We start from the raw sequence: 22982 nt of genomic DNA on the forward strand, positions 1-22982 counted from the left end.
GCTTCGTGCCAGATTTCCACACCCGCGAGCCACCGACACACAAAGCCACTGTTTGACACACTCACTTGTCTTCGGTCCGGCAGCCGTGACCAAGTACCGTGGGTGCTCACGGGGCTTCCAGACGCCGGTTCCGGAGGCTGGCAAGGGCAAGATGAAGGTGCCAACAAGACCGGCTTCCTTCCGGGGCTCCTCTCTGGGCGCGTGGGTGGCTGCAGGCTGTGTGCTCCCGTGACCGCCCCCTCGTGGGTGCGCAGCCCCAATCTGATTGTGGGGACCCCACCTTCATGACCTCTAATCTTCTCCCCTCCAAACGCCAGCATCACGTTGCTGGTGATGAATCTGCTCTGCTTTCGTTTGCCTGATTAATGTATTTAATTCTTTTTTTTTAAAACTGGTTTACAGGGGCGCCTAGGTGGCTCAGTGGGTTAAAGTCTCTGCTTTTGGCTCAGGTCATGATCCCAGAGTCCTGGGATCGAGCCCCACATCGGGCTCCCTGCTCAGCAGGGAGCCTGCTTCCCCCTCTCTCCGCCTGCCTCTCTGCCTGCTTGTGATCTCTCTCTCTCTCTCTCTGTCAAATAAAAAATATCTTAAAAAAAAAAAAGTGGTGGGCGCCTGGGTGGCTCAGTGGGTTGGGCCGCTGCCTTCGGCTCGGGTCATGAGCTCAGGGTCCTGGGATCGAGGCCCGCGTCGGGCTCTCTGCTCGGCGGGGAGCCTGCTTCCCTCTCTCTCTCTCTCTCTCTCTGCCTGCCTCTCCGTCTACTTGTGATCTCTCTCTGTCAAATAAATAGAATCTTTGAAAAAAAAAAAAAAAGTGGTTTACATGCATTTTTCCCCATTCTTACCTTTGGAGGATATTTTCACAAGATATGGTGAGGAAAAAAAGTTCTGTTTCTCGCTTACCCCCCAGCACATTAAAACTCTGGTTCTGCTGTTCTCCGGCCTCCACTGTTTCAAGTTACTTTCCCTACGTGTAATGTCTTGTCTTCTCTCTGCCTTGAAGATTCGATTCGAAGATCACATTCACCTTCTTGTCCCTTTGTCGGCAGCTAGTGACCCAGTGGGGGCGGGCAGGGTAGCTTCCTGCCTTGGGACCCCTCGCACCTGTGGGCCTGGGGCCGCTCTCCCGCCGTGCACAGGGGGGTGGGGGGAGCTGCACCCCTGTGGGCTCGGGGCTCAGTCTCCGGGCCGTGGTGTTTGCGGCTGCTCAGGCCTCCCTGGCATGAACCAGCTTCTCAGACCGGAAACCAGCTCTTCACCCCAATGTCCAGGTTCCCCCTTCCCCGCGTCACCTTCCCCCTCCTCTGTGCTTGCGGAACCGAGGCAGCCCATTGAGGGGATTCAGGAGCGACAAGGGAGGTCGGAGGTGGCGTGGTGCTGGAGGGCCGCCCGGAACTGGCAGCAAGTCTGCCTGTGGGCAAGGTCTCCTGGCCTCAAGTCAGCCTCCTGAGGCGAACTCAGACATGGGACGGGGACTCGAAAACGCCGCATCCCTGGATTCCCAGGATCCCAGTGGCCTGCGGACCGGTTCCCCTGGCTCTAGGAGAGCATCTCCGATGACCAGGAGGCCACCCTCGGGTCACCTGCTGCCTCACGGGGTGGCTTCGTCCGCATCAACCCCCACCCCTCCAGGTCAGTACCAGGGTGACTTTCAGCCTCGCCCACGTCGGGAGGGACAGTCCCTGCTGCGGGACCGGCGCTGGCAGAAACCGGGGAGTTCAGCCAAGAGGGAGGAGAACAGAATCCAAGATGGGGAGCCTGTGATGTGGAAGGGCTCTGTGGCCCCCGGGCGAGGACACCTGGACGGCGTCCTGTGTCAGGATGATGGGCAGCTGAAGCCTATGGGGCTCGGACGCAGAACGACATCCCCGGGAGGACAGAGGTCACTAGCACTCCAGGATGGGTTCTGGGAGGCCAGAGCCCACCATCGACCACGTGCCCCAGGAGACCCCAGAGGATGCTCCTCCAGCTCCACAACGGCGGGGCCGTGGGATCAGTGAGCAGCTTGGTGGGGACTGTCCCCCAGGCCAAGAGGGACCATCAGAGTCGCTGCCAAAGAACTGGACTTGCTGGTGTCAGAGTGGCTGTGGTGCGGGTGGGGGGAGGCCGGGCCAGCGGGTCTAAAGCTTGAGAACTTTGTTTACCACACTCGGCAGTGACAGCCTTGTCACACGGGCTCCGTGGCCGTGGCTCCCGGACCAGGTGAGACAGCTGGGCAGTGCAGGTAGTGTCTGGTTTTAGCCAAAGCTGGGGAGCCAGTGGGCTTCTGTGGCAGTTCGGTGGTCCTTTCCCGAGTCCCAAGTCCACCTTCGGGATGGATCTACCAAGTGTCCACTCTGGCCCCCACAGCTGGACCAGGCTTCTAGAAGCCCCTGAAACCACTGCCTAAAGCGACACGGGAACTCTGGTGGGTCATGAGGACGACAGCCACCGTAACACCGTCCAGGCGGTGGCTTGGTGGAGGCCGGGGCAGGGGTGACACTCCAGGCACCCGACGCTGCTTCCCGACGGCTTCCCTGAGCTCCACCCTCTGCACACGGCCACAAAACCTCCCCGGAAGCGGGGCCCAGGCCTGGGTGCGCCCACAGAGGCAGGAACTCGGGGGGCCGCCTGCTGAGCCCATCAGCTCTCGGGCACTGCCCCCTGCACTCCTCCAGGTGACCCCGCCCGACCTCCGTGGTGATGGCACTTTCCCCACCCCAGCAGCCCTGCCCAGCTTCCTCGGCTCCACGTTCTCTCAACAACGGGCCGGGCAGGCCTCCCATCGCTGCCAGTGTCAGAGCGGGTGACACCACCCCGTCTCCATGGCCACATCCTGGCCGCCAGCACGGCCGCCTCCGTGGGTTGAACCAGCCCTTCACGCTTCCTTCTGCGGACACCCGATTGCGTCTTCCTCCCGGTTCTCTCCCGTCACGCGTGTGTTCTACTTAGGCTGATTTCAGACATATTCGGTTTTAACCGTGAACATGGAACACATCCCGCAGAGGCCACAGACCGTTAAGTGTGTGGCTACGACGTGTGAGCACTGTGCACCGCAACAGACAGCTCGGGCTCCCCCCGGGAGGCCCCCCGGTCCCCGCCTCAGCCAGGCCCCCCGCGGGTGACTTCACAGTCTCTGGTTTCTGTGAAGAGCAGACGGGTCTAGAGGGTACTGTGCCAAGCGAAATAAGTCAGAGGAGGACAGACCCCGCATGATCGCGCCGGTGGAATTTCAGAAACAGAACCGGTAAAGGGAAAGAGGGAGGCGAACCCAGAGACAGACTGTTAACCAGAGACAGCCCCTGCTGGTGACCAGAGGGGTGGTGGGAGGGGGACGGGCGGCAGGTGCTGGGGGTCCGGGGCGCACCGGTCGTGATGAGCGGTGCTGAGCGTGGGGTGAGGTGTGGAAGTGCTGAATGGCTGTGTCCTGCACCCGAAACCAGTATAACACTCTACGTTAACTGGAATTTAAACTAAAACAAAACCAACGGTGGGAGACTTGTGTGGTTTCCAGTCTGGGGCTAAGACGATGAACGGGACCTGGAACCTGGGAGAGGGACCTGCGGGTCCAGGTCAGGGGGTGAGCGTGTGGCACGGGGGTTCCAGGTGCCCTGAGCCTCCCCTCGGGGACTAAGCCCTGAGCCCTGGCTTCCTTTGAAGTCTCTCCTGCCCGCTCACCCAGCTCCCGGGTACCTGTCCACACTAGTCCTAACCGCACCACTGTGCCTGAGAACCTAGTCTGACACTCAAGGCCAAAGAAGGGGAGCGTGCTGGGAGGACAGGGGCCCCGAGGGCAGACATGGGACTCAGGAACCATCAGAAATAAGGTGGTCTGTCTTTGTCCCTCATCTATATCTCTCCATCGTTGTAAAGCAGAAGCTTTGCAATGGCACAGTCCATCCTCCCCCCTTGTCTGCTGTCTCCCCAGTGCGGGGCATGGGGGGCGGGGATGTGCTGAGTGCATGAGGCGGTCACCTGCCTGCTTCCCGCTCTGCGGCCCTGCTGGGCTGCGCCCGGGCCAGACGGAGCTCAAACAGGCCCCGCTCCTGCAAGCAGCAAGAAGAGGGTCACCCGCCATCCTTGCTTCTCCTCCCAAAGTCCCGGGACAGAGAAGCCGGTGGGCCCGCTTGGGGTGAGCCGCAGCTGTCACCCCGGTCCCACAGTAGAATCACCTGTGAAGGCTGTGGGTGGGGCAGGCAGACACCCCAAAGGGGCCTCGGCACCCCTGGATCTCCATTGCCGGGGGAGTAGGGAAGGGAGAGGACAGGCACAAGGGCAGTCGTAAGCCACGCTGGGAGCCGAGCGGAAGCGAGAGTCTGCGGTGACGTTAGATAAAAGATTGGAAATGACCCCAGCGGCTGCTTTAATGAAGATAAGGTCAAAAGCGATCTGCGCCCGCGCAAGTTACCCGATTCAGACTCCAGGTGACCACACGCATGTAGAAATGATGTAGAAATTCGCGAGCTGTTTGCCCTCCGGCCCGGGGGGTCTGGGCCTCTCGGGCTGGGAAGCCCCAGAGCCAGCATCGCTGGGGCCAGAACTGGATGCTCGCACCGTACAGCCCAGCAGCGCGATCAGGCTGGGAGCTGGAGCCGAGGGCTGCAGTTGGGGGGGCCTGGCCGGCGGGCAGCCCCCCAGCAAGGAGCGGGGCAGCATGGCTCTGCAGAGAGACGCGAGGGTTGGCGGGGGCGGGGAGGAGACGACGGCCATTCACTGGGGCTGTTTCCGGGGGACGATCTACACAAGCCGGAGCAGGTTGGGCCGACCCTGCGCTGCGCCCCAGCCTGCCGCACACCCCTCTCGAGGGGTGCGCCCTGGACTGCCCCCCAATGCGTCTCAAGGAAGCCCGCGCTGTTCCCCTGGCTGAGGCAGTGCCGCACGGCCCGGCCCCAGGCTCCTGAGGAATCTGTGGTGGGGGACACAGGAGGCGGCAGGGACCAGCACAGCAACCCTAGTCCCCGGGGAGCCCCTCCTCGGGGCCATCCTGGCGGTGACAGTGGGGAAAGCAAGTGCCCTCCCCTACCCTGGGCTCAGGTGGAGTTCGGGGACCCGGAGAGCACACTTGAGCGCTGACCTCTCGATGTCACTTGCCACCTGCAGCCTCGGACAAATCAGTTAACCTCTCTGAGCCCCGGCCTCCTGGCTTACGGTAAAAGCAGCACTGACCCGTGGGGGAGTGGTGGGTCAGGTGAGACGGAGCCGAGGCCTTCCTCCGCAGGGACTCTGGGCCCGGCCCTGTTTCGGCCTTAATCCGCATGAACTGACCCCCCATACTTGCTCAGCACTGTCCACAAGGAAATGACTGTTTTGCTCATTTTGCAAGGATCCAGAGAGGCTAAGTAACTTGCCTGAGATCACACAGCTGCAGGGCACCCAGGCTCCTTGGTCCCATGGCCCGTGCTCCGGGCAGACATCACCTGCGTCACAGAACAGAAACCCTGATGGGCTGGCGGCTGGGGGCAGAAGAGGAGCCGGTGGTGTGGCCAGGCCCTGAGAGCCAGACGTCCACACAATGAGGGTTAGTATGTGAATAAATGAATGTTTTGTGTCTTTGGCTAAGGATTTACATCCAGTGTTTCACAGGAGAGTTCCAGTGCAGTGAGACCGGGATCCGCAATGACACGCGGAGGAGGACAGTGGGGGGTTGGGGAAGCCATCCTAGCCAGGCCAGGGCTGGCCACCTTCCTGGGTTACTGTATCCTGCGATCTGGGGGTGCTGGGCGTGGGCAGGCAGAGTCTCAGCACGCGTGGGGAGCTTGCAACCTGGCCGTGTGGTCCGTAACTGGGGCAACGGGAAGGAGCCCGCCATCGGGGGACTTTCAGGGTAGAGACCCCCTTCCCTGTGGGGGTTGGGAAGAAGTGCGGTCTGGGAGGGGAAGGCCCCTGATGGAGGTGGGACCGAGTGCCTGAACAGGGCAAGGAGAGAGGGTTGAGGGCCGGGTCCCCAGCAGGGGTCACCCCTGGAGAGGGGCCCAGGCCTGTGAGGCCCGGCCAGGGTCAGGGTCACGGTCACATCGGGGCTGGAGGGGTTTGGGCCATGCCAGGGTGGAAGGGGCCTGAGGCCTGAGGCCCAGAGTACCGGGGCATCCTCAGAGCGAGAGGCTGGAGCTGCAGTCTGGGGCCCAGCCTGGCCTGGCCTCCCGAGGCCCCATCGGCAGAAGGTCCCAGAGCATAGGGTCCCGGTGCAGGCGGATCCAGATCAGCAAGTCACTCACCCCCTGTGGCTTCAGCGTCCTCCTCTATAGATGGGAGGTAACCCGGGAGGTGGGAGGAGGGGGAGCTCAGGGAAGAGGGTCAACTGCTTGGGCTCCATCAGCCCGGGGTGTCGCTGTCCTGTCCCCCCGGTGTCCACGCCCATGTACTGCAAGCAGATCCAGAGGGGCCGTTTCCCGGGGCCTGAGAGCAGGCCTCCTGGGGTTCTGGCACTTTCTGTTTATTTATTTGTTTATTTTTAGAGAGGGAGAGAGAAAAAATATTAGGCAGGCTCCATGCCCAGCACGGAGCCCAACACGGGACTCGATCTCACGACCCTGAGATCATGACCTGAGCCCAAATCAAGAGTCAGACATTTAACCAACTGAGCCCCCCAGGCACCCAGGATCCGGCACATCTTCAGCAACAGTTAAGTGTGTCTAGACCCCACTGTCCCATGCGGCAGCCAGGAAGCCACCTTGGCTATGCACATTTAAATCAATAAAAAATAAGTACAGTTTAAAAACCATCCCCTCAGCCGCACTGGCCACATTCCCGGTGCTCAGTGACCCGCTGCGGCTCGGGGCGCTGCGGCGGGCAGTGCAGGGAGTGCGCGCCCAGCAGTGTGAGACGGCGCTGCTCTGGAGAGGGGCGCGTTTTACAACTACATTGCTTGAGCACTTGCTGTGTGCCCGGCACTGGGCCGAGAGCTCTCCTCGTGCCCCACGGGCAGGGACTGGCACGACCCCTGCTTCGGTCGTAAGCGAGGCTCTGAGGGCCCGTGCCGCATCCCTGCGCCCCACTGCCTTCCTGGGCTTTGTCCGTCCCGCGCCGCAGACCCTGAGACAAGGCCGCCGTCTCACCAGCTCACCTTGGGGACACGCGCGACTGCACCCAGCACTCTTTATTGGCTCGACTGAGCTCCCAGGCGGCCGGGGAGGGCATTAACTCATTTCCCTGCGGGACACCCCTTGCTCGGAGCCCATCAGGGGACTTTCTTGGGCAGAGGATTGACGATCCCGCTCTCTATGTGTTCGAACACCGTGTACGGGTCCTGGTCGGCATTGAGGGCGATGGCGTGCGCGTAGAGCCCCTCCAGCTCCGAGCAGCTCCGGTAGAACAGCTCCATCTTCAGCTTGACTTGCTCTTCCGCATCCTTTGGGTTCTGCAGGAGGCGCGCCTGGATTTCCACGGTCGGAGGGGGCTTGTACATGAGATGGTACCTATGACGCGGGGGGAGCCGGTGACCTACGGTCTGGCCCGCAGCACGCGGGAGGAAGGAGCCCTCTGTCCCAGCGCTGACCTGGTTGGCCACTGTCCCACCAGCAACAAACACGCGTGGTGCACCTGGCACCCCAGAGATGCAGAGCGTGGGCCCTCCCCCGGGGAAGGGTGCGGGTCCGCGACAGGTGGGCCAAATAGATTATATTAAGCCCCCACTTCCTTTCTTTCTTTCCTCCCCTTCCTTTCTCCCTTTCCTTCCTCCCTCCGAACACTGCTTATCAAGCGTCTGCTATCTGCCTGGCGTTAGTCTGCTCTTGGCAACACGAGGCAAGACGGACAATGTGGGCTCTGTGCTCCGAGAGCTTGTAGCCGAGGGGGAGTGGGCCGTCGCAACAGCAAATGTGAGCAGAGAGGACAGCAAGGGCCACAGATGGTCCCTGCAGGGAGGGACCCCAGGGGCAGGGCAGCATGGAGTCCATTGGACTTGACGTGGGTCAGCGAGACCGTCCCCGAGCAGCAAGGATGAGAAGTCAGCCTATAGTTTAGAAAAATCCTGGCATTTCTTTCCCGTCGCTGCCCCCTCCCCTCCTGAGTCTCTACCCAGAAATGTGGCCCTGGGTGCCGTGGAGGATGGAAGCTTCTACCCCTTCATGACTGTGGGGACTTACGACTACGTTTCAGCTCCAACACGGTGATTGCACTTGGTCGGCCTGGGACACAGTGTCGGCCCCCAGGTGAACTGGTTCCCGCGGCAGTCACCTCGGCGGCGGGCCTCCCCGTGAGAGCAGAGCCCTTTGCGCGTCCCCGGGAGACCTGCCTGCCCAGTCCTGCCACGTCACGTGCTGGGGTCGAACTGCTCCTTGGGACAGAGTGGGACAAAATTCCTGGCTACTCTTCCAGGTGGAGGGTCCACAGGCACTGCCCAGAGGAACGGACGGAGGAACCCCCTTTCTAGAGCCTTCTGTCGGTGTCGTCCCCAGACCCAGCCAGCTGTGGCGTCATCGGTCAGCTAGCCGGACAGGGGATGCTCCCCAGCAGGGCCTGACCCCCGGAGCCCTCAGACGGCCAGCCGCCGGGAGGGAGCCGGGCACCAACCTCTCTCCCGTGACGGGATCGATTCTCCTCAGGGTCAGCCGCTCAATGACAGAATCCAATGGCACATTCAGGAAAAACACCCTATGGGGAGAGAACAGCACCACGGTCAGCCGGAGGGGACCCCGGGCTGGACTCTGGGCCCCTGACACTGGGGCCGGCGTCTTCCCTGCACGTGGCTGAAGCCTCAGGAACCCCCCTTTCAGGGACTCCAGCTACCAAGCTCTCCAAGGTCGCCAGGGAGGGCGGCAGGCGGAGGCCTCCCCGCCGTGGAAGCCTGGGCTAGAAGGCATCTCCAGCAGGGACATGCCACGTGACCTCGGGCCACTCACACAGCCTCTCTGAGACTCAGTTTCCTCAGCTGCAAAATGGCTAATGACGGTTCCCTGATGTTGGAGATCCGAGGACGGGAAGCGTGTGCCAAGCTCAGCTCAGGGTTTGCGTGCTAGAATGTCATCCCTCTTGACACAGGACAGCCTTCCCGAGAGTTCAGGAGCCCTGGCAGCCGTGCCCTCCCAGAGAGCTGGGGTTGTTCCCAGCGCCCCGACTTTCTCTTTTGCACAGGAGCCCCGGACCCGAGGGAGCAGGGCCTTCGACAGCAAGCAGCCCGGATCAGAGCCCAGCAGAAGAGACACGGGGCCTTCTTCTGCTAACCTAGTCTCTCCTAAATCCTTAGTGCAAATGGCCAAATACAAAACCTGAGGACAGGGGTTCTCAATCAAGGTGATTTTGCCCCAAGAAGACGTCTGGCAATATATGGGACATTCGTGATGATCACAACGGGGGAGGGGAGCTGCTGGCATCTAGTGGGTGGAGGCCAGGGACAGCGCTCAGCATCCTAGGAGGGACGACAGCTGCCGCCACAAAGACTCATCCGGCCCCAGTGTCAATGGTGCCAGGGTTGGCAGATGGGACAGAGGAGAAGGGCGGGCCCTCTGGGTGGGACGGGTGGGTGTGGGTGATGTTCACGGCGACCACCCGCAGCTTTAATCCAGGCCCTGTCTTCTAGCGTGGAACCATCCCAGTTTGTTTTTAAAGAATTAACTTCTGGGGGCGCCTGGGTGGCTCAGTGGGTTAAAGCCTCTGCTTTCGGCTCAGGTCATGGTCTCAGGGTCCTGGGATCGAGCCCCGCATCGGGCTCTCTGCTCAGCAGGGAGCCTGCTTCCTCCTCTCTCTGCCTGCCTCTCTGACTACTTGTGATCTCTATCTGTCAAAAAAAACAAAAAAACAAAAAAAAAACAAAACTAACTTTTGGAATATTCCATTGCTCACTCACTGCTCACTCATTCATCCTTTAATTAATCCATGCGTGCATTTATTGGATGCCTGCTGTGTGCCAAGTGTTGCAGTGAGCTCCCAAGTTTACCAGCCTGCCATGTGGAACCGGAACACCAGAGTCAATGGGGGTCATCGTCTCGGACATCTGGGTTCAATGACCGATTTGTGCACCTGCCACGGGGGACGACATTAGTGACAACAGGCACTCCCTGTGTGCCCAAAGCCTTGTTCACTTCACTTTCAAGTAAGTAAACGCAGACAAGAAGCAGCTCTAAGTGTGAGAAAAATGCACACAGATGAGATTTCCTGCCCTCCACCTTGGGGTGGAGTCTCTTTGGGATGGCCACGCTGCCTCCTCCAAGTTACAGAATGAAGAAGGCCTCCACCCTGGCCCAGAAATGCCGATTCGGCAGGCACCGGAGGGAGCCCAGTATTCCCCGAGCCTGGGATACACTGCCTGGGGGAGACCCCCAGCCCAGGACTCCGCACCGGTGCCCTTGCGGATCCCGTGTCCCCTAGAATCAGAGGCAAACGGTTGACCAGGTGTATTTTCTGGGAGCAGATGTGTCCATGAGTCTCAGATTCTCAAAGGGGCACCATTTTTTAAGAAAATAAATGACTTTTTAAAATTTTTAACTGGAGCATGGTTGACACACAATGTTATGTGAGTTTCAGGCCACAACAATTAGAATTATGCTATGAACCATTCCTACAGCGAGCGAGTCACCACCAGAAGCTATTATGATACTATTGACGGTTTTCCCGACATTGTATCTCTCATCCCTCAGGCTTACGATTATTTTATAACTGGAGGTTTACGCCTCTCCATCTCCTTTGCCCATTTCGCCCATCCCCCCTTCTCTCCCCTCCCCTCTGGCAACCACCGGTTTGTTCTCTGTAGTTAGGAGTCTGTTTCTGGGTTTTGTTTGTTTGGCCATTTCTTTTGTTTTCTTTTGTTTAGGTTCCACACACGAGTGAGATCACACGGGACCTGTCTTTCTCTGACTTATTTTACTTAGAATCGTTCCTTCTAGGTGCATCGGTTGTCATGAATGGAAGGTTCCATCCTTTTCTCCGGCTGCGTAATATTCCACAGTAGATCTATAGACCACATTCTGTATCCAGGCATCACTGATGGACACTTGGGCTGTCTTTGGGTAAATACCCAGAAGCAGAATGACTGGGTCCTCTGCTAGTTCTATTTTTAATTTTTAAAGGAATCTCCATTCTGTTCTCCAGAGTGGCTGCATGAGCTTCCGTTCCCACCAACAGTGCGCAAGGGCTCCCCTTTCTCCCCATCCTTACCAACACCTGTTGTTCTTGTGTTTTTTATTTTAGCCATAATGACATGCGTGAGGTGGGATCTCCTTGTGGTTTTGATGTGTTTCTCTGATGAGGAGTGATGTGGAGCTCGATCATGTGTCTGTCCACCATCTGGATGTCTTCTTCAGGAAAATGTCTGTTCAGGTCCTCTGCTCAGTTTTAATTGCATTATTCATTTCTTTGGTGTTGCGTTGTGGGGGTTCTTTAGACATCTTGGATATTAAGAAGGGCTGACAATTTTTTTTCTTTTTTTTAAGATTTATTTATTTACTTGGGAGAGAGAGAGAGAGAGAACGGAGCAGAGGTGGAGGGAAAGTATCTCCAGCAGACTCCCTGCTGAGCGGGGGCTGGATCTCACAACCCTGAAATCATGACCTGAGCTGAAATCAAGAGACGGTCCCCGAACCAACTGAGCCATCCTGGCGCCCTGAAGGGCTGCCATTAAAATCTTTTAATGATTTTACTTATTTGAGGGAGAAAGAGCATAAGTGAGAGAGAGACAAATGGGGTGGGGTGGGGGAGAAGCAGACTCCCCATTGAGCAGGGAGACTGATGTGGGGCTCGAACCCAGAACTCTGGGATCATGACCCGAGCCAAAGGCAGACACTTAACCGACTGAGCCACCCAGGCACTCTGAGGGGTACCAATCCGTAAAGATGTTCTGAGTCACTGATGTGAGTCAAAGCCTCCTGTTTTACTGAGATGAAGGACATGCCAAGGCCGACTGAGGAGAGAGCCCAGCTGGGCTCCTCCCCATGCCGCACATGGACACTCCCTGCTTCCCTGGGCTTATAGATACCTGGCGATGGGCCTGATGCCCCTGGGGGCCACCCTGGTCCTCTCTCATCCCTGTGCTGTGTGTGGAGTTAACTCGCCCCAGGGCTACAGGGCTGGGCATGAAGAAGGCCCAGGCGTGGCTCCTCCTGCCCACAGGAATTGGGTCAGGATGCAAGCTGATCCAAGCCAGGCCAATGAGAGGCTGCACCATGGCTTGCCGCAAAGGAGTTTCCTTTTTGCTGGGGCTGCTAAGCTGATGGTATGGGGCCTGGGGCTGTGTGGGGCCTGCACCCAGAGAGAGCCTACCTGAGAATGAAGCCCATCCGAAGAGAGAGGAGGGACACTGTTTGGGGCCCTGGATCAAGCTGTACCTGAAGCTGACACATCCCTCACTATTTCTCGGACATGAATACATAAACCTCTTCTTTTGCTTAAGCTGGCTTGAGCTGGGTTTTCTGCAGTTGCCCCCCGCAAAGGACACCTAATAGTCTCTTTGATGCCACTTGCTTCTGGAAAATGTGTAAATTTTTAAAAAATGGGAGTCCCTGAGTCAAACACTCTCTCCTTCAAGGCATGTTCTCTCCCCCCGCCTTTCTTCTCTCAGCCTCATTTTGCCCACACTGTTCGCTTAGGTTTGTTTCTGTCCAGCTGCCAAGAAGCCCCTCTCTGGTTCCCGCTGAAAGCCGCAGCTGCCCCTCCACAGAGCAGGCGCGGCAGCTTCCCCTGCAGCCTGGGGGGCCAGGAGCAATGAAAACCCACTTCTTCCCAGCGTTCTTGATAATGATTTCCATTCACAACGTGCTGCAAAGTAACAGCCACCAAATAAAACATGCGAGATCGGGGAGCGTCTGAACACGGGAGCACAGGTGTTTCAACGAGCTTTTATCCCCCTCGCTCCAAACACGCTGGGCCCCCCTCCAGCCCCCGAGACTTGCGAGGCCCCAGCAGCAACACCGAAACATGGCTGTCACCGCGGCTGGCGGCTGGCGGCGCGGCTCTGGATGTCGACGCCAGTAGAAAGGAAGCCAGTTTGGAAATCCCTGATAATTGATGCTGTTTCATAAACAAACAAGCCCCAATTGAAAGATTTTTAACCCAGCATATCAAGACTGCTTGTCGTCATTCAAGGGAATGGCTTGTGAAAGGCTGGCGAGATCAGAAGCACAAGGACACCAAATTGGTACTTGAAACAGGCGCTGGGAACAGCCTCGCTGGAGAAGGAGCCGCACTTCCATGCCCGAAGCTTCTGCTCGCCCAGGGCCTGCAGCCCGGTGGCGGGGTGGAGTGGGGAGCCCGAGCCGCTCTGGACGCGCTGTCCCGTGTGCACCTCGCCTGGCTGGGGTTTTGCGTTCTGCTCCTCGTTTCCTGTTGCACAAACAGGAGAGGGGAACGGAAACCGCAAAGACAGCCGAGAATGCCTACAGCAGGGTGGCGGGCAGCAGCACCCCTGCGGGGAGTGTGGGGGTGCCGGGACTCACCAGGGGCGGGATCTCCACCTCTTGAGGCCGGTAGAGGCCTCAGGAGGGAGGCGGAAGGTCCCCTGGGAGGCCTCTACTCCCTCACTACTCAGTGAGGTCCCCGATGCGCAGCCCCAGCCCCAACTGGGAGCTCAGCACCACCGCCCAGCCACCCGCCAGGCTGCTGAATTGGGAGTGGACGTGTTCACAAGATCCGCAGTGACTCAAACACACAAGCAGGTTGAAGAAGTGCTGCCCCTTTCCGTGCTTCTGAGATTTGTCGGGAGGACTGGTCTGAAATACGGATTGTGGTCACGCTTCTCAGAGCTACCAAACCAAAGCCTCCAGCGGAGGGGCCGGGGGACCTGCCTGACCCGTATTTGTACACGCAGCTGCCGCCTGTGCTCAAGCAGGAGTGGGAACCACGACTCTGATAATCCCAGGTGTCACCCTTGGCTACGCCCTGGAAGCATCAAAGGAGCTTTGAGAAGACGGAGGCCTGGTCCGCAACCTCCCAAGAGATTCGGCTGTAACTGGCCCAAGGTGAGACCCGGGAATGGAGATTTTTAAAACCTTCCCAAGCAACTCTAGTATGCGGTCAAGGCTAAGAACCGGTGCTCTGATCCGATCTGCTCAGTGTATAAAAGGGGGAAACTGAGTCCCAGAGAGGCCAGGGCTCATCCTCCATCACCCAGGGCAGCTGGGATCTCTTGACTCACCCTCATGGTGCCCCCTCCAGCCACGTTGTCTGAGGCTCTATTTGGGGAGCAAAGAAAGCGTTTTTCTCAAAGGCCTTGAGGCTTATCACCTGGAGTGTATCCAGAGCTAAATTCTCTGAAACTTGAGGGATGGAACTTTCTGTGGACCCACGCACAGATTCGGTAAATTGAGAGGCTACACAGCGACAGACAGACCCTTGTTAACCTCTTGATTCCAAGCAATAAGGCTCCACTGGGGGCAAAGCTCTACACAAAGCATCACGGTTTGACTATAATGAGACTCCACTTCGCACTCGCTGGGGTGGTTATCACAAAAAACCCAGGTAACGAGTGTCGGGAGGATGTGGAGAAAGTGGGACGCTTGTGCCTCGCGAGTGGGAAGGTGAAATGGTGTATCCACTGTGGAAAAGGCTATGTAAACATCGTCCTGGCAGACACAGGGTCCTGTGAGTCCGCTAGTCCACTGCTGAGCGCGTATCCAAAACGAGGGAAAGCAGGCGCTGGAACAGACACCGGCCTACCCAAGTTCACAGCGGCACCGTTCACAGGAGCTGACAGCTGGGGGTAACCCAGATGTCCGTGGGCGGATGACTACATTAACAAAATGCGGGGTATACACACAAGAAAGTCTTATTCGGCCTGAAAAGGGAATGAAATCCTGGCACCTGCTACCGTGTGGATGAACTGAAGACACTACACTGAGCGAAGTCGGTCAGACGCAAAAGGATGTCTGCTGTTTCGTTGCCTTTCTATGAGGCATCCAGGAACCCAATGCACAAAGACAGAATACAGGGCGGTGAGCACCAGGGGCTGGGGAGCGGGGTGGGGAGTTAGTGTTTAACGGGGACAGAATTCCAGCTGAGGGAGATGAGAGCAGTTCCGGGCATGGAGGGTGGTGAGGTCGCACAACACCATGACTGTACTTCCTGCTATCGATTCGTATACTTAAAAATGGCGAAAAGAGTAAATTTTACATTAAGTATATTTTATCTCAGCAAAACACAAGTGCTATGGTGCAGTTTATAGACGTGATGGTGAAGGCAGGGGGAGGGGTATTTCTCTGGCCTTGAATAAGCTTACCATTTAATGAGGTTCTTTTTTTTTTTTAAGATTTTATTTATTTATTTGACACACAGAGAGAAAGAGAGAGAGATCACAGGTAAGCAGAGAGGCAGGCAGAGACAGAGAGGGAAGCAGGCTCCCTGCTGAGCAGAAAGCCCAATGCAGGGCTCAATGTGGGGCTCGATCCCAGGACCCTGAGATCACGACCTGAGCTGAAGGCAGAGGCTCAACCCACTGAGCCACCCAGCTGCCCCTAATGAGGTTCTTTTTTTTTTTTTTTTAAGATTTTATTTATTTATTTGACAGACAGATCACAAGTAGGCAGAGAGGCAGGCAGAGAGAGGGGGAAGCAGGCTCCCCGCTGAGCAGAGAGCCTGATGTGGGGCTCCATCCCAGGACCCTGAGATCATGACCTGAGCCAAAGGCAGAGGCTTTAACCCACTGAGCCACCCAGGCGCCCCCCTAATGAGGTTCTTAATATGCACCTGGGGACAAATAAATGGACAGACCAAAGAATATGAACCACAGGATAGTACTAATTCTAAAGTAACGATGGCGCCACTGCTGCACAAACACTCAGAAACCAGAGAAGAAGGGAAGAGAATCTGCTTTTTTGGGCAGCCTTTTCCCGATACCCAAAACCAGACAAAGACACTACAGGAAACCATAGACCAGTATCACTCAAGAATACGGAGGTGATGGGGCACCTGGGTGGCTCAGTGGGTTAAAGCCTCTGCCTTCGGCTCAGGTCATGATCCCAGGGTCCTGGGATCGAGCCCCACATGGGGCTCTCTGCTCAGCGGGGAGCCTGCTTCCTCCTCTCTCTCTGCCTGCCTCTCTGAGTAGTTTCTCTCTGTCAAATAAATGAAGAAGAAGAGAAGGAGGAGGAGGAGAAGGAGGGGGAGGAGGGGGAGGAGGGGGAGGAGGAGAAGAAGAAGTTCTTCTTAAAAAAAAAAAGAATACGGAGGTGAGAACTCTGAACAAAATGTTCACAAACTGAATCTAGCAATATATGAAAGAGCAATACATTGCAAGTAAGTGTGGGTTTGCCTGGGAATGAAAGTCAAAACATTCAAAAATCAATCAGTGTACTTTACCCGACTATAGTAGAGAAGAAAAACTGTACACTCATCTCAAGGATGAGTGTAGGCAAAGGACTTAACAAGATTTCACAGCAATTCCTGATAAATACTCCAAGCAAATTAGAAATAGAAGGTAACTTCCCCACCCCAATAAAGGATATTTACAAAAAAAACTACAGCTAACATCATATTTAATGGTGAAAGACTGAATGCTTTCCTCTAAGACTGGGAACAAGGCAGGGTTATCCATTCTCACCAGTGCTATTCAACATCATACCAGAAATCCTGTTTAATGCAATATGACAAGAAAAGTGCATACAAGTTGAAAGGGAAGAAATAAAATTCTCTATTTGTAGATGACAATCATTCTAATACAAGTACCAAAGAATCTTCACAAAGGTTACTATAACTAATGAGTAAGTTTAGTGAACTCACAGGGTACAAAATCAATGTGCAAAAAATAAGTTGACTTTCAAGGTACCAGCAACAAACAATTGGAAACTGAGATTTTAAAATACATTTACAGGGGCACCTGGGTCATTCAGTCAATTAAGCATCTGCCTTCAGCTCAGGTCATGGTCTTAGAGTCCTGGGATCTAGCCCCACATTGGGCTCCCTGCTCAGTGGGGAGTCTGCTTCTTCCTCTCTCTCTGCCCTTCCCCCCTCATTCTCTCCCTCAAATCAATTTTTTAAAACCCCCTTTAAAAAAAAAAAGTACTGGGGCACCTGGGTGGCTTAGTGGATTAAGCCTCTGCCTTCAGCTCAGGTCATGATCTCAGGGTCCTGGAATGGAGCCCTGCATACGGCTCTCTGCTCAGCAGGGAGCCTGCTTCTCCCCTCTCTCTCTGCCTGCCCCTCTCCCTACTTGTGATCTCTGTCTGCCAAATAAATAAATAAAATCTTTTAAAAATAAAATAAAATAAAAAATTTAAAAAGTACCATTTGGAATAGGATAAAAATGAAATACACGTAAAGCTAACAAAATAAGATCTGTGTGCTGAAAACTACAAAACACTGATGAAAGAAATCCGACTTAACTAAATAGGGAGTTATACCATGTTCATGGACTCAGAGATTCAATATTGTTAAAATGTTAATCCTCCCCAAATTACAGATTCAGTTAATTCCTACCAAAATTCCAACAAGGTTTTTTGAAGATTCTACACAAGTTCACTCTCAAAGTTATATGCAGAGTGTTTCTGGAAGAGAACTGGATTCAGCGATGTGGAAGGAAAGCAAATCGATTTCAAGGTCTTCAAGGATTTCAAAGCTATAGTAGTCAGGATAATGAGTGTTAGTGAGAGGTTAGACACATAGTTTAAAGGAACAGAACAGAGGCCAGTAATAGACTCTCAACAAATATGGCCAATTACTTTTCAGCAAAAGTGCCAGCACAATACAATTCAATGGATAAAAGTGATTTTTCACCCAGTGGGGCTGGAACAATTAGACGCCCAAATGCAAATAATGATAATAACAATCTTGGCCCAAACCTCATATCATACACAAAATCTAAGTCAACACAGGTCACAAACCTAAATATAAAACCCAACACTACAGTACTTCTTGGGGAAGATCTTTGTGACCTTGTGTTAAAGATTTCCTAGATAGGACATCAAAATCATGACATGTAAATGAAAAAAATTGAAGTTAGAGTACATTAGAAATTTCTGCTCTTCAAAAGACATTAAGAAAATGAAAGATCTAGCACAAACCAGGAGAACATATTTGACAAATGTATACCTGGATAAAGGATTTGTACCCAGAATACGTAAAAACATGAATTATGTGCACGATCAATGACATATGGAAGGAGGCAAACACAGATCCCTCCCTAACCACCCTGTATTTCCAAATTTGATCTTGAAATTGGAAAAGTCTGATCTAGGAAAACAGTTTCCGGAAAAAAGCTCCAGCCGCCTCCCTGTCTGCTCTTCTTTCTGTTCTGTCTGCTGAGCCCACGGAGAGGCAGCGGTGCCATCCCAGCTTTCTGCGAAGCCTGGCCTCAGCCTCTTTCCGAGGCTGGGACAGTGGCAGAGCTCACGCTTCTGTGTATGCTGCGGTGACTTCAGTGGCTTCAGCATAATCGAGGGGACTTCCCTCCAGGGGACTTTGGCAAAGGCCACCCCGATGCGGGAAACCAGAGAGAAGAATGCAAAGTGACACCACGCATTAACACTTGTGACGGTCAGCTCATCTTTAACTAGAACGTGTGCAAGGGACGCCCAGAGAGGTCGCAACATTGAAGCCGTTGCAAAACTGTCCTTGTATGCTGGCAGCCCGTGGGGTGCTTGTAGGGCACAAAGTGGAGTGACCACTTTTTACAGACTTGTCAGGACAAGACCTCCTCATAGTCTAAGGGCAGAGAGAGGGGACATCTGTGTCTAGAAACAGCCACATTGGGGGCTGGGGAGAAGGAACAAGTGAATTATGCAGAGACTATCAAAATCTAAAAAAATGAAAGCTGGGCCACCTGTAGGAGGAGACGCACCTCGGAACATGCGAGGCCTGAACTCTGAGGGCAGGCACTGGGGTTCCCTTGTCGGCAACCTTTGTCCAGGACATGTGCTTAGGGCCCAATAGTGAACGGGTGGCGGTTGATTGCAATGCAGGGGACGCCTGACGGAGAAGCACCCCGGCACGGGGACCACCCCCCCACGTCGTCCTGAGTCACAGAGGAGGGCTGCAGCTGCCCGCACAGCTGTCATGAGATCCGCCCAGGGGAGCACAGTGTGGGAGAGTTTGGACACATGCCCTCCCTGGCATCTGGAACGGTGCATGGCCAGAGCAGTACAATTTTCACTCTGTGTATTTTTTACTCCGACATGTGTCCAATTTGAACACGAAAGGCCAGACATCTCCACCTCATCTGAAAACCCCGTGCATCGTGCCTCCTGCCCCAGGCGGCGGCTGCAGGCTGCCCTCGCTGCCTACTCCCCGCTCCTTCAAAAAAGAGGCTCCCGCTGGCCATTTTTTGTTTAAAACTGTGCATAATTGATAATGGCAAATCTACCCGGCTGGGTCTAAAATCTCTCCAGGGGCAAGAGAACACTCTCCATGACTGTCATTAACTGGGAAATGAGTGGCTCGCCTGGCAGCTTACCAGGCGCGGCAAAAAACGCGCCAGTCTGGTTTGAGTTGAATGACCCAGGGATCAAATTCCTGCATAATCGGTCTCCATTTTAAAGTCGTCTCAAAATTTCTGCCTCCTTCACTACTGGGAAAAAAGAGTAATTCCTTCGCACACCGCCACCCAGACACTCCCGCGACAGTCATGAAATGCAAATCACTGGAAGCAGAAACTTCTGCAAACTTTTCCCAAAGAGAAAGGTGCATGAGCCGAAGGCAAAAACGACAGGAGGCGCGTGAAACGCTGGCAGGAGCGACGTGACGAGCCGGGCCCGGGGGCGCCAGCCACGACCCCCTCCGTGTCAGCGGCTCTCAGCCTGGAGACACAGGGACGACCTCTCTACAGGGTCTTTCCGGCTGTAGGCAGGCCCTGAGTCCAACTCATGTCCAAACTCATCCCCCTCTCTGAGCGCTCACCCGCGCCACCCGCGCCCACGCTGCCCCAGCCACCAGCCATCCGCTCCAGGTTTGCAGCGTCGCGTGGCCACATGAGTCCACGAGTGTGCTCCGGGTCCACAAGGATCACTCCCTTCTCCCCTGGACGCCCTTCAGCTCCGGGTCTGTGTTTGAGAGGGCCTGGCTCACGACCCAGCTGGTCTCCTCCGTGCACTCACAACACAATGTTCCTCAAAGTTCCTGGAAACCCGCCGTCTTTCTCAGGCACTGACGGACCACACCACACCTTCTAGCTTGTACCCAGAGCATCTGCGTGTGGCCGCACCAACCACCTGCTGGCTCAGGGCCCCTCCGACAGGGGAGGGACATTGGTCCACACTGACTGGCACCGAAGCCCGCCAGTGTGGACGCCCGTCCAGACTCCCTGGTCGGCAGCGGTCCCGAGAGAATATCCGAGCTGGCGGACACTTTGTCGGTGCCCCGTGGCGTGGCTGACATACGGGTCTCATTCCCTCCTATGTCCAAGCGGTGTTCTGTATGGGCAGACCTCGTTTCTGTCAGCCTTTCACCAGCTGGTGGACGTTTTAGCCCAAGCTTCTGAACAAGGGCATACCGTTGCAGGCCCGGCTGTCCCGCCCGGTGCCACCGCCCTCAGTGCGAGCCTTGCCCTGGAGCTCGCGGCTGGGCTGGTGGAGCCCAGGCAGGGCCGGCCTCCTGACCCCACGGCTCCCCTGCGCCATCTGCTTCAGCCCCTTGTCCTGGTTTGGCTGTTAGCGTCTCATCAAGCTTTCTATCATCTTGACTCGGTCTCAGCGTCTGCTTCCTGGAGAGCCCAGCCCGTGACATATGGCCCGGAAGGTGTCAGGAGACTTGCAGTCTTTGGTCTCCTCGAATGAATGGCAGCTTCCCATTCCCCCGGGGGCCCCGCCACACCGTCAGCTCCCAAGGGTAGGGGTGCAGCGCTCCTGGGGCAGGAGAGTGTGGGGAGCAGCCAAGACGTGGGCTCTCAGAGCAGGAAGATCTGGGTTCAAATTCTAGCGTCCCCTTCTGGGTCACCGCGGGCAGCCCTTTTAACCCTCTGAGTGTCCCTGTATGAGGATGACAAGGACAAAGGACCTCACAGGCCTGTTTCACAGATTAAATACGAAAATCCACGCCAAAAGTTTTGAGTATACGGCAATGAAACTATATCCATCCACACGGGCCGACGTGCCAGACGCTCTTCTGAGACCCAACAGACCTGTGGTCAGCTCCCCGCCGCAGCCTTACAAGGGGGAACAGTATCCTGTCTGTGACGGAAGCCGAGGAAACGGAGGGACAGAGAAGCTCAGTGACCTGCCAACACCAGCTCCAACACGGCTGTGATGGCTGATTTTTTTTTAAAGATTGATTTATTTGACAGACAGAAATCACACAGGAGCGGGGTGGGGGGAAGCAGGCTCCCCACTGAGCAGAGAGCCCGATGCAGGACTCAATCCCAGGACCCTGAGATCATGACCTGAGCCAAAGGCAGAGGCTTTAATACACTGAGCCACCCAGACGTCCCAATAAAGATTTTATTTATTTCAGAGAGAGAGAGAGAGAGAAAGAGTGAGCGAGCAAGAGTGGGGGTGGGAGGGGGAGAGAGAGAAGCAGACTCCCTGCTGAGCAGGGAGCCCAATGCGGGACTCAGTTCCAGGACTCTGGGACCCTGACCTGAGCTCAAGGCAGACGCTTAGCTGACTGAGCCACCCAGGCGCCCATGATGGTTGATTTCATGTGTCAGCTTGAATGGACCACGGGGCACCAGATATTTGGTCAAACATTTTTCTGGGCACAGCTGTGAGAGTGGTTTGGAGATTATCATTTACACAGAGGAACAGAAGGAAGCAGACTGCCTTCACGGCTGTGGGTGGGCCTCATCCAATCAGTTGAAGGCATGAATAGAACAAAAAGCTTGACCCTCCCCTGAGTAAGGGAGTATTCCTCCTCTCTGATGGCCTTCAAGCGGGGACAGGGCTTCTTCCTGTCTTCAGATCTAGTGAGGTGGGGTGGGATCAACACTTGTGCAACCTCATCCCACAGGCTCGCGGGACTCTACTTCGGACTCCTTCAGAACAAAGTCTTTGACTTCTGTCTCTTCCTGGGTCTCAAGCCTTCTAGCTTCTGCTAACTCACCCCACAGAGCTTGGGAGTTGCCAGTCTCTGTATCACATGAGCCAAGGTCCTATAATAAATCTTTTTTCTCTGTGTCCAGGACACATCCTCTTGGTTCTGTTTCTCTGGAAACCCTAATGCAGTGGCAGAGCCAGGATTCAAACCCAGGCAGCCCACTCTGGTGTCCATGCAGCTGACCGCCTCAATCTGTTGTGAATTTGCTAAAGGAGGAAGGAAGCGGGGAGTGGGGGAGAGAAGGGTAAAGGGGGGAGGAGGAAGAGGAGGTGGGAGGGAAGGGAAGGGAAGGGGGATAGGTGGGTCTCTGCCTCCCACTGCTCAGCACAGACCACAGACTCTGAGGTGTGGTTGAGCTGTGGTTCTCTGGGGTTGGGCTGCACAGAGTCCTGGGTTCAGAGCCATCTGGAGTCAATGGCATCTTTCTCCGCTTCAAGCAGGCCAGTGAAAAGGGACTCGAGTCAGGGAATGGGGCGGATGCCAGGCGGGCCTCCTCTGCGCCTTTGCTTGCAGCCCAACCTGCCGCCAGCCCTGGCGCCGCTCTAGGAGCAGGAATTTGCTTCAAGGACCAGAGAGCTGGGTGTGGAAGACCTGGACCCTTGGGCCCCCTCCTTGCCACCGATCCCCCGAGACAGGGAGCAGAGGGAGGGGCAGGTGAATTCATTTCGAGCTTCCCTTTCTCAGAGCCACTCTCCGCCAGTGAGGAACACTGTGTTAAAATGTGTCCCTGGTGAAGCCTCAGCCTCGCTGCTTCTCTGCCCACGGTCAGAAGCTCCATTCTGGATTCTTCCACTCTACATTTTAAGGGGCTGCAGAGAAGCTTCTGTTTTAACCCCTTCCACGGCTGGGGTTTTCCTCCATGAATCTCTCCCTCTAAACGTGGTTTACTAAGTAGATTCAATGTTAAGCCTTTGGCTTTCCTTAGCTACTATCCCCATCATCATCAGGGGCCCTGCCAACGTTTACGTACTCGCTGCATGCCAGGCGGCTGTACGAAGCATGTGACACACATGTGTTGTCCCGTGTAATCCTCACAGGAAGCACATGACCCCAGTCCTGAGATCCTGCCCATTCCAAGGGTGAAAAGCTCTCAGGCCCCCGGGGGGTTAGGTGATGCCGCAGGC

The 22982-nt window shown here is 55.7% G+C and overlaps 1 protein-coding gene across 1 annotated transcript in view; it reads right to left on the reverse strand.

Moving 5' to 3' along the window:
* Positions 1-7054: 7054 nt before the first annotated feature.
* Positions 7055-22982, reverse strand: part of AK8 (adenylate kinase 8) — a 114119-nt gene continuing 98191 nt past the window's right edge. Inside the window, exons 12-13 of the mRNA XM_047700106.1 lie at positions 8488-8568; positions 7055-7391 (exon numbers count right to left, since the gene is read on the reverse strand). Of these exons, the coding sequence (XP_047556062.1) occupies positions 7154-7391; positions 8488-8568 (319 nt within the window). The 3' untranslated portion in view covers positions 7055-7153. The remainder of the gene's footprint in view (positions 7392-8487; positions 8569-22982) is intronic.

Source organism: Lutra lutra, chromosome 13, assembly GCF_902655055.1.
Source record: "Lutra lutra chromosome 13, mLutLut1.2, whole genome shotgun sequence".
NCBI classification, from domain to species: Eukaryota; Metazoa; Chordata; class Mammalia; order Carnivora; family Mustelidae; genus Lutra; species Lutra lutra.